The 11,581-nt window shown below is 39.9% G+C and overlaps 1 protein-coding gene and 1 long non-coding RNA gene across 12 annotated transcripts in view; one reads left to right on the top strand and one right to left on the bottom strand.

Moving 5' to 3' along the window:
• Nucleotides 1-11,581, bottom strand: part of LOC117608770 (solute carrier family 7 member 14) — a 42,159-nt gene that overhangs the window by 10,885 nt on the left and 19,693 nt on the right. For 3 of the 11 annotated variants that reach the window (XM_034334358.2, XM_034334355.2, XM_034334356.2), the window contains exons 3-4: nt 6,854-7,007; nt 1,932-2,162 (exon numbers count right to left, since the gene is read on the bottom strand). In XM_034334358.2, coding sequence (XP_034190249.1) covers nt 1,932-2,162; nt 6,854-7,007 — 385 coding nt within the window. The other 8 variants (XM_034334360.2, XM_034334359.2, XM_034334361.2 and 5 more) reach the window with 8 other exon arrangements.
• On the top strand, nt 3,868-5,200 carry LOC117608771 (uncharacterized). Its single transcript, XR_004582406.2, has 3 exons — nt 3,868-4,210; nt 4,791-4,957; nt 5,031-5,200. It is a non-coding gene; the product is annotated as an uncharacterized LOC117608771 (long non-coding RNA).

Genomic DNA, 11,581 nt, shown 5'->3' with positions numbered 1-11,581 from the left:
GACTGTACTTGGCCTAAGTGCTACGCTGTCCCTCTCAGCTAAAGACACAAACCCCTTTCACACTACAGATCCTCGGGGAACAATGTTCTTATTCCGGAGACAGGGCAACGGGTTGCTTTCATCTATTTTCTTTCATTCAGCCACAGTTCCTTTGATTAGAGACAGAGGAAAAAAAAATGGAGATAGAAGTCATGATCTAAATTTAAGTTCCTCAGAGTGTTCCTTGAATGGTAAAAATAGAGTAAGACTATTAGCCTTCGATTTTCTTAAAAATACACCCTTGCTAAGAAACTGGTAGCACAGTGAAAGAATCTCATTAACCGTCGAGACGATGGAGGGAAATACAGGTTGGCGTGTGATCGATATCTTGCAAGTAGAATAATCTACCAGTAGGCCAGACACCTGAGTAGAATGAACCTTAGCTGCAATCGATACGCTGCGAATAGAATACACGTTCTACTTACATAGTATACTATTGTACAGTAGAATCAGTCGTACATGGTCATACGCCCAGGAACTAAATTTGACAAAATGGATGTGCAGAGGAAAGTGTTATATTATAACCTCCTTGGTAATTTAGTTAAATTATTGTTCTACTCTTCACATTTTATCATAGATAATAGGGATGTGGGGGTACCCGATATTACAGGCTCGGGCGGGCTCGGAAAAAATCGGGCGAGCTCGGGCGGGTGGCCGATACATGCGTGCAGTCGGGTGGCCCGACTATTTCGGGTCAGGTCGGATAAAGTCGGGCAGACTCGGACGAGCTCCCGCTGGTCGCGGTCCGCGACCCAACTTTCGTGTACTTGTCAATGCTTGCAATAAGCACGTTCAAAATCTATTTGAATGAAATTCGTTGCAAGTATTATTTTTCCACATAAAAATGATCTTATTCCAAAATTCCATATAAAACAGATTTTGCGCATGCTTATTGCAAGTATTAACAAGTACATAAGAATTAGGCCGCGGTCCGCGGCCCGCGGGAGCTCGTCCGAATCTGCCCGACTTTATCCGACCTGACCCGAAACAGTCGGAGCTACTCGACTGCACGAGCCCGCCCGATGTTTTCCGAACCGACCCGAATAGTCGGGATCCTGACACGTTACTAAGATAAGTCTTTTAATTTAAAGCAGTGTAAATTATGAATATAAAACTGGAGAGTCATATTACTATCCTTTTCCCTATCCTTTGCGATTTTTCACTTGCTACAATTTCAGATTCCCAGCAAACCAGAATCTAACACCTCTAAAAATGATTCCAGCTGTAACAAGGTTATTCAGCAAGTGAAATAGAGCAATATATTACCAGACCAGTGGAAGCACGAAAACTTGTTCCAGTAATGGAACACAGCTACCGCAAGAAATGTTAAAATCAACTTGAAACGACTTTCAACCAAACGTCTTTAAGCAATGGAAATTTCTTAGCTACACAAAGTTCCACGTATAGACACACTATAGTGTTCAACAAAGCATGCTTATAGACCCGGTGATTATACGGTAGACCTCGTAAAAACTTTGCTAATATCCAACTTATTCGTTGATAATAAATGAAGCTGCTGTGCAGGTGTGCAAATAAAAGGACGATTCATGGAAACGAGCACCATTTAACACTAACTGCGGGTACTTTTAGCACAGCCGATCGCTCTAATTTTAAATTATATTACTGAAGGTGATATTCTATTTTAAAAGATTTTTTTATTGCAATTATTTTATTTTTATTTTAGTGGTACATAAGCCACAGCCGTTATTAGCAAAAATTAACATGTTGTTTATGTACCACACCCGCCTCATGTGGTTCATTAGCCACACCCGCAGTTAAAGGGTTAACATTCTAAAGCATCACACTAATCCACTTCAAGAGCACCTAGAAAATTGTTGAATGTTTTATTGGTTGTTCTTGGGAATGGTTGTATCATGGTTCGAATGGCTCACCGAAAATGGTTCCCACGCTGTTGGCTATCGCCCCGGAAACAGCGCCTTCCGCGAGGGCGTCCAAACAGGCGCTAAGGGCGCAGGCACACGCGCTCGTACCTATAAGGTACTCCAGCACCATGTTCCATCCAATAATGAATGCTATTAATTCGCCTACGGTCACGTAACTGTACATGTAAGCGCTGCCAGTTGTGTGAGGCACTCGTACTCCAAACTCGGCGTAACATGCTCCTAGAAAAACATATAAAATTCATATTCTTTATTAAATACTAAAAAATTGGTCAACGGCCTTAGCCACTTAGGCCACACCGATACCCGTAAGATCACCGAAGTCAAGCTAAGTGGGCACGGTTCCGCCAAAAGATGGGTTTACCGTGTGCTGTTGGCAACAAATAAACAGATAGCGAATCTGAATAAAATGAATAAAGCGAAAATATATGTATATGAATGGAAAAATAAGAGGTATATAAAAAGAGAGAGCAGTCGATAATGTTCGTTGGGCATAAAGGGACGGAAATGTCCCTAAAATAGGCCCCCCCGCCCTCATAAGGGAAACAGTTTATGTTATGTTATGTTAAATGAAATTGAGCATTACTACCTACTGTGTTTCTCACAAATATAAAATGGAAAGCATTAAAGTGTAATCCTTAATAATTCATACTGAAAATTTGCCACGGTACAATATGGAAAAATAAATGGAAAATTGAGATAGGCGGGTTAGTCCGTTAAAAACCCCTTGTTAAACAACGAGATTGTGATTCCATCGATTAAAAAAAAAAGCGTTGCAGCCGGAAACGAGGTCAACGTTAGAACCGGTGTAGAAAATTATTCGATGAATTTCAAAAATGTTTCATCCTACTGTCCCGCTCGACGATGAATAAAGTTTCGCTCGCTTTCAGCAACGGAGCGTGTTTCTAATTTCTGTTAAGAGGTTATACCTAGTCAGGAGGTCGAAAAAAGTGTGATTTTTCAAGTATATTTCTTTGGAAAGACGTTTGCATTTATTTTAATGAATCTTTTTACATTGAATTAAGTTGATCTTCACTCATATCTTTTTTTTTACAAAAATATTGATTTGTCGAGCTGTTGAGGCCGATCTCCAAAAGATCTGGACTGAATCACCTGAAATCAAGAAGCAATGAAGATTTAATTAATATAAGGTAAAATCTTGTCTTTAATCGAAGGTTTCTCCGATCCAATCAATATTATTCATTTTATAAACAATTTAAATCGAAATTTTTTGTCGAAAATGACTATTCTTTTTTGAGAAGCCATTTTATTCACACGTGATATTTTGCTTATTCCTTCCATTAAAGACAAGATTTTACCTTATATTAATTAAATCTTCATTACTTTTTGATTTCAGATGATCCAGTCCAGAGATATCCTGCTCGCCGCAAGATGCCTTCTTTTGGAGATGGACCTAGCAGCTCCACAAATCAATATTTTGTAAAAAAACAAATGTGAGTGTATACGTGAAGATCAACTTAATTCAAAGTAAAAAGATTCATTAAAATAAACGCAAACGTCTTTCTAAAAAAAAAATACTTGAAAAGTCGCTTTTTTCAGCCTCCCGGCTAGGTATAACCTTAAAAAGGCAGCACGCGTCGGAAAGCCAGAGGCAACGGTATAACGAAGCTTCGGACGTCGATTAACGAAATGACATGATAAATTAGCGACAGATCCGCGTACAGCGGTTATCGACGTTTTAATCCGTTCGTTGATTCCAGCCGCAATACCCGGTTACGCTTGTGCTTGTTGATGTAACAACTGATTAAAGCTTCGCGCGTTAGGTCTTTAATTGGCATCGAACTGCCGGCTTAATTAGCGGTTCAATTTTTTCTCTCTTTAAAAGACACGATATTCTAATAAATACGAAGCTGTACCAAAAATATAAATCAAAAAAATATCTACAGTATTATAATTGAAAAATTAAACCTGCTTAAAATGTCAAGGTTATGGAAAATGTTTTACATTAATACTATTGGATATTGTACAATGAGTTGCATTGAACTTGTCGCAGTGAAGTTGGCTACAAATTCACTAACGCATTCACGCCGCGTCGGTGAGTGAATGCGTGGCCAACTTCACTGCGACAAGTTCAATGCAACTCATTGTACACGTTCATAGGGATAATGGCACATAACAATGAGGATGTATCCAGAAAAATATTCGCAATGAGGTACAAAAGAAGCATCGCTCAAACGTTCCGCTCGCTGTCCTTCCGGGAATTCAGCCTTCCGACTGCGGCCACGTTTTGGCGCTCCATTATTTACCAGGTATGCGATGGATCGGGGAGGAAACGATGGCTCAACAAAGGAACCGACACGAGGAAACCCGATAGCGGGCCGATTGCAATACGCTACGGTTTCTGTTCGCCCCCATACCCGGCTCTTCTGTGCAATCGACCAGCTATGTATCCTCTGACTAACCGAAATCACGCTGATATTTGTAATCCTGATCCTACATCTCCGTAATTAGCCATATTGCCTTAGGGATCCTTTGATCAGAGTCAGAAAATAATTAAGAGTAATGTGATACTCCCACTGTCCCATAATAATAGTAGTAGGTAAATATTTAAACGGGAATTATTGGCAAATGCAGCTGTAAGTTATGTTGTGGCGGAATAGTGCGAAGCCTTCGATCAAAATTAATGTTTCATGGCATCTGTCATTTGTTTTGACACATTTTTCAATTTTTAGGCTAATATAGGTTAATGTAATACTAATTTTAAGTTAATATAATTTAGGTTAGTATATAATAATTAATTTTAGGTTAATATGATTAGGTTAATATATTATGAATTATAACTATTTTTCTAATTTCATCGGCTGATTGAAATCAATTGTTTCATTTCAGTTGAATATCAAGCCATTGTAAAAGTAAGATGAAATAATAAGAATTTTTAAGCAAAGACCGAGTTGCGATTGTCCAGTTCTCAGGGCCAGCCCTGGGCCTAGGGTGACTAGGCGGCCACCTAGGGTTCCCCAAGGTCTAGGGATTTTGCGTCTAAGAATGCAAGAAGAGTAATGTTTACTTGAATATTAATCTAAATTAGTTATACAAGCTTTAATGTTGATTTTATAAATTTTATTTAAGGAGCCGTTTTTCGGAGCTGGCCTCGGACCCTCGAAATCTCAGGGCCTGCCCTATCTACCTACAACTTTAAAATGCAGTAACGAAATTATTGAAAAATCCAGAAATCTGAACACATAAAATAAAAATTAGAAGTAATATTTTTAATTTATTGTTTAATGTAATCTAGTTTTTTGATAATAAATGTTGCGTTCCATATTTATTCTCTTTTGCTACTATTATTATGGAACAGAGGAAGTACCATTTTACTACTATCTTAATGTTATTTTTCTATTATTTAATTTGATTAAAGTAGAAAATCAGAGAGTTCTACTGCTAAATGGACACCTAACCTATCAATTTTGACTCTCATTAAAGGGGTCTCTAGATTATCCTCTACGCCAGTTCATTAATATCAACTAATTTCACGGTTCCACATGGGTGTACGGTTCCAACCCCAGCGAGAACATTATTCAAACGATTAATCACAGTATCGTATTCGCGCGATAATTCTCCCGCGACAAGCACAGCATGGCATCCGTTGAAGTCAGATTCTCTCTCCAGATTCTATCATTTCCCCGGGAGTTCTAAACGTCAATATCAGCAGGTCACGCGGCTGAACCATGATTACGGTGCACGTTTGCCCATACGTCTTTCTTTCCTGACACGTATACGAACGGATGCGTCTCGGTCGGTCGTTCTCCTCGAGGGCAAGCAGAAAATAACGTCGGATTAGATTTACGGGGAGATCGTATGCCAACAGCGTCAGACGTGTTTCCAGCTGTGCTTCTGGGTCGTCTTGAGAAACACGCGATCCTTCGTATACCCACAATATACCTTATACGGTTGTTATCCTTGCGGAATAATTACGTGTTGTTGATTTAATAGCGAGCTGAGTATTATTGGTACAATTCTGCATTTGTAGTATTTCTTCGGTAGAATAGCAAGCCCTGAGGGCATTGGAGTAAATAGGGCTTTTGAATAGGGTGGGACTAGTCCCTTAGGTTTATTAACAGTGTCAAGTGTGGGAATTTTAGAGGGCCAGGTCCACTTCAATTTTTTATTAGAATTTTGGAATTCTAGGATTTTAGAATTTTAGAACTTTAGGGGGCCAAGTTCACTTGAATTTTTCATTATAATTTTAGAATTTTAGGATTGTAGAACCATAGATCCTTAGATTCTTAGAACCTTAGAACCATAGATCCTTAGAACCTTATTTCCTTAGAACCTTATATCCTTTAGAACCTTAGATCCTTAGAACCTTAGATCCTTAGAACCTTAGATCCTTAGAACCTTAGATCCTTAAAACCTTATTTCCTTAGATCCTTATTTCCTTAGATCCTTAGATCCTTAGATCCTTAGATCCTTAGAACCTTAAATCCTTAGAACCTTAAATCCTTAGAACCTCTAGGATTCCTGAAGCTTAGGATCCAGTCTACATTTTTTGAGAGGCTCCATGCTCACCCTATCTTTTATCTAGTTGCTCCCCTGCTCAAGAATGTTTGATTTTCACGGTGCAGGAATAAAATGCATTCGGTGAGCGCGTACGTGCTTAAAGTTACCGCTGCTAGAGGAGAAATTGGATCTCCCGATGCTTCGCAACCGTGAACCATCCCTGACAGCCTGTCCAACGCTTCCGCCATACAAACATCGTAAATCTAATCCGACACTGTTACCCACGTTCCAGGGTAAATACGCTTTTCGAAATCTTGTTGCTTCCAACAACGGAGACCAGCTTTCTTCGACTTTCTTTGACCTCCTTCCGTACTTACTCTATTATAAAATAGATGAAACATTTTCGAATATTTTTCAGGTTTTATGGAGATCTTAATTAGCTGTACACTCACCGGAAAAAATGGAAGCAATCGCCGCTATAATGAAGGAGAAGACGACGCCTGGCCCGGCGACGCTGCGCGCCACCATCCCTGCGACTAGGTACATCCCTGTCCCGACGCAGGAGCCAACCCCCAAGGACGTCAGGTCCAGAGTCGTCAGGCACTTCTGTGGAACAGAAACGAGGACACCACGTCAGAACTTTTCATTCTCAATTTATTGAACTACCTTCACGCTTTGCTATCTTGCCCTCCCTCCCCCCCCCCCCCCCCCCCCCAGCTTCATTCAATTGTCTATTATACAGAACAAAGGAACTGTGGAGAGGACACGCATGCCATCGACACTTGATAATTCCCCGTTTCTTAAAGTCCCATGAGTATAGTACTCGACTATATTTTTCGGTAAATGTCTACAATTAGGGCTCCAACGAGAAATCAATTGAAAACTGGTAAATTCTATGTATTCCCCTCCCCCCCCCCCCCCCCCAATCCAAAACTGTTGACAAAATTTTAGGGTCGCTTGTATTTACTAAGATATTGTGGTAAATATTGACATAAAATCATTATTTTCAAAAGTTAATGACTGTGGGGTAGACAATACTTTTAAAGCGCGTCACTAACCTACATAGGTTAGGTTAGGTTCTCAGAAAAAATATAACTTACCTCACGGCAAAAACTTGACCAGTCAACAATAGTCTCCTTGCTCAGTTCTAATTCCTGTTCATAGAATGCACAGCACGGAGGACGTACCATGAGAAAATATCCAATAAAACGGGCAATTGTCGTGATATCAAGATTAGAATTGGTTAGTTACGCACCACTTTTAACGCTTCGTTTAAATTCACACTTTGAAGTTATTCTTTTCAAGGAGACTATTGTTGACTGGTCAAGTTTTTGCCGTGAGGTAAGCTATATCTTTTCTGATAACCTAACCTAACCTAACCTAACCTATGTACCTTAAAAAATACAGCGACCCCCAAATTTTATCAACTGTTTTGGATTCGAGGGGCAAAAATATATAGAATTAACCTCTTTTCAATTGATTTCTTGTTGGGGCTCTAATTGTAGCCATTTACCTATTTTTATAATACAGTGGTGCCTCGACCTTAATTCGCTCCTGATGTTTGGACTTATACCGAATAGGACGTATACCAAACTAACCTTTTCCATATTTTGTTATATGATATCCTTGTATGATCAGTCAGTTAATAATACATCAACTCCGAATATAATTAATTATTAATTTAATTTTTCCTCTCAGATTATTTAAAAATGATGCAAAATTCACACAAAAAATTTTTTTTGAATCATTTTTAAATAATTATCCCAGAAGAAAAATTAAATTAATAATCAGTTATATTCGACATAATATGTCGTATACCGAGCAAAAGTCACGTCCAAACAGGACGTATTCCAAAGTAGACGTATACCGAGGTACCACCGTGTTTTATAAGTTTCAAAGCTGATACCAAGTAATACGTTACAAATACATTTCAACGTACTTCATTTCATCGATCAATTTCGCGATCAATCAAAAAAGGAAAGAAGCATCGTTCAAGCGTCAGAAGTTACCGAAGAGTTTTTGTTGGATCGTTGCGGTTTTTCCGCGATTTCCCGATACAAGTACAGCTCCCGCGAAAGTTTTCTGAAACAGGCGTCGTGCATCGACGCGTGTTTCAACCGCGATCCCCCAAGCGTGGTTGCTCGTTTATTGGGAAAGTTCCAGCGATGCTCCGGCTTCCCCAATGGCGAACCGTCCATTGTTTCTTCGACGGATAGAAGTTTGTTTGAAATACCGTGGAAAATATCGGTTTCTTCGGATTGAAACGGGCAATGCTTCCAAGCTTTGTTCGTTAGGCGAGAATTGAAACGCGCGGTAGATTGATTTCTATCGATGAACGATTACAGACCAATTTTTCACTTCAATCGCACAATTTCTATTTTTTCAAATACCGAAGAATCTAGCTGTATTGCCGATTGAGTTAGAAACTTCCTCGCACGAATTTTCAAGCTCGAGTAGGTCAGGCGAAAACCAAGCAATCTGAACATTGTACTATGTAGAGATGACAAATTAACGAGCGGGATGGCGCAGGGGCAAAGGGAGCATTTCGCACGCACGCCCTGTCCCCACGTTTGATCCTCGCATAATCCACTCCATTCGACTTTAGTGGCACGCTCTTAAGGGGGTAGACACGGGTAATAGTAGTGCGTTGACATTACCGGCAAAAATGGGCCTAAACAGGCATTTACGGGAATCGGTTATTCGTCCTTATATGAGAAGATTTGGGATTGGCTGAGGGCTTATTCGAAAGAGGAAGTAGAGAAAAAAATCGACAAAATGCAGTCCTCAAAATAAGCCCTCACCCAGCCCCAAATATTCTCATATAAGGACGAATAACCGATTCCCGTAAACCCCTGTTTAGGCACATTTTTGCCGGTAATGTCAACGCGCTACTATTACCCGTGTCTACCCCCTTAAGGCTGGTTCAGACACGGCTAGTAATTTAGTTGAGTGGGGAGTAGCTACTTACTACTAAACCGTTTAGCGCATAGAAAAGTGTCCGGACTAGTATAGTTGAGCTTTGAAAATCGAGAGTACAAGATATATCACTTCCGGACAGGTCTGTTTGGAAGCCTAGTTAGTGGTGGGGGAAGCCTAGTTAGTGGTGGGGCAAGCCTAGTTAGTGGTGGGGCAAGCCTACTCGACCAGAAAAATCCAATGAAACGGATTTACGCGACTAAATCGTTTTACTAAACTACTCGACTAAACTGTAGTGTCCATACACTAAAATACTCGCCACTCGACTAAACACTAGCCGTGTCTGAACCAGCCTTTACATAGGTTTAGCAATTCCGTATTTCCGAGGGAGACGGAAGTCTATAATACGAGCCCACGCCCACGGTTTAAAATTCACCGCAACGCAGACTTCGTATTATCTCACTTTGTCCCGAAGCGTCTTTGTCAGGCGACGCGATTAGTATGTATGACCGCATCGACCAATAGCGCGCGACGATCTAGGATGCGTGTGCGTGAGGTGACTTACCAACGACAATCAATCGTACCCGCATTCCTTCCGCTCATCATCTTCTGATCTCTGCATAGTACTGTGCATAGTACTGGACGTTAGGGAGGGCCCCGGGACCTCTGTCGAACACGCCAGGACCCCCGACCCCTGGCGCGTTTGCGCCCCATCTCGGGGGAGGGTCCAAACCCAATCTAACCTAACCTAATCTTACCATGATATCTCGAAAACGGTAAGACATCCAGCTCTGAAATCAATTTTAATCGGTTTCTTGTAGTCAAATTAGGTTATATTCCGAACCTGAGTTCTCAATTTTGGTGGAGCCATTCGGAAACACAGCCGCGGAAGGAATGCGGGTCCTATTGGTCGTAGTCGGTAAGTCACGCTTCACGCACATGCATTCTAGATTATTGCGCGCTATTGGCCGATGCGGTCACATACTGATCGCGTCGCCTGACAAAAAAGGAAAATGAGACTCCGTGCGATAATACGACGTCAGCGTTGCGATGAACTTCAAACGCGAGGATCAAACGTGGGGACAGGGTGGAGCATGCCTAGTGCTCCTTTTGCCCCTGTGCCGTCCCGTTAATATTCTTTCCATCTCTGCACAGTAGTTTGTGGATATTAGATACATCATAGCGTTTAAGTTGGCAGAATACCTCTTTTTGTTTTTTTTCCTATGTTGGCACGCTTGCTAAGGATGTATATGGGCACCTTCAGTGATATTCTGAAGCGAATTAGACACGTATAATTTTCTATGCTCTTCAATCCCACTAAGCATCCAACTATATAATAAAATTTCCTTTCTATCACGCATAACGCATTTGTTATTGACGAATTACAACAGCAGGAGTCGTAAGGGTAAGGGGTTGAAAAATCCTGTTAAAAATAGACCAGGATCGATAGCGAGCGCAGCTGGATACCGTGTATTTACACACAGGAGCCTTCCTTTTCCTCGAGATCCAGATCCAAGACGCGAACAGCGGGATCTTAATGTCAGACGGTAGTTCAAAAGTACAGCCGGATGAAATTGGACGACTTTCGAATCACGGGGGTGGTTTAAATTTGCCGTATCACTATCCCGGAAGAAAATCTATTTTCACTTTGTCTATTATTAAAGTGTTATCCCGTGCGAATTGGGGAAGAAATATAAATCTGTCTGTCTACGCAGGATGTTGTTTCATCAATGAAAGAAAAATTTTGTAGAATATTTATAACCTAATTCTCTGCTAGAAAAATTATGTATTCACACTAGTGATGGGCGATACAGTATCGATATTTGGAATATCGATATTTTTCACTTCAAATATCGATATTTTGTATCGATACTTAATATATGAATATCGAAATTTCGATACAATGTATATACAGTAAGGAGAATATACAATAAGTTTCACTTGCATGTTTATTTATATAGAATGTATGCAATATTGATCTCAATGTATAGTAATGCATAAGTTAATAAATATTTATGTAAACGTAAATTAGATATAAGCTGTTAACAGAAGATCTGTATATATGTAGATTCTAAATAATTCTCGTAATGGATGCACGTCCGAAAAAATTAAAATATTAAATATAATAATATATTTATCATATATAAAACAAATATTTAAATAAATAATCTATTTTTTACTAAACTTCGCTTCTAATTTACTTGTACAATTTGATATCGATAATATCGATACTTTATTCCCAATTGATGTATATCGATACTTTG

Source organism: Osmia lignaria, chromosome 8 (genome assembly GCF_051020975.1).
Source record: "Osmia lignaria lignaria isolate PbOS001 chromosome 8, iyOsmLign1, whole genome shotgun sequence".
Lineage (NCBI taxonomy): Eukaryota > Metazoa > Arthropoda > Insecta > Hymenoptera > Megachilidae > Osmia > Osmia lignaria.
Note: the sequence above shows the minus strand (reverse complement) of the source record. Positions and strands in the feature narration are given on the sequence as shown.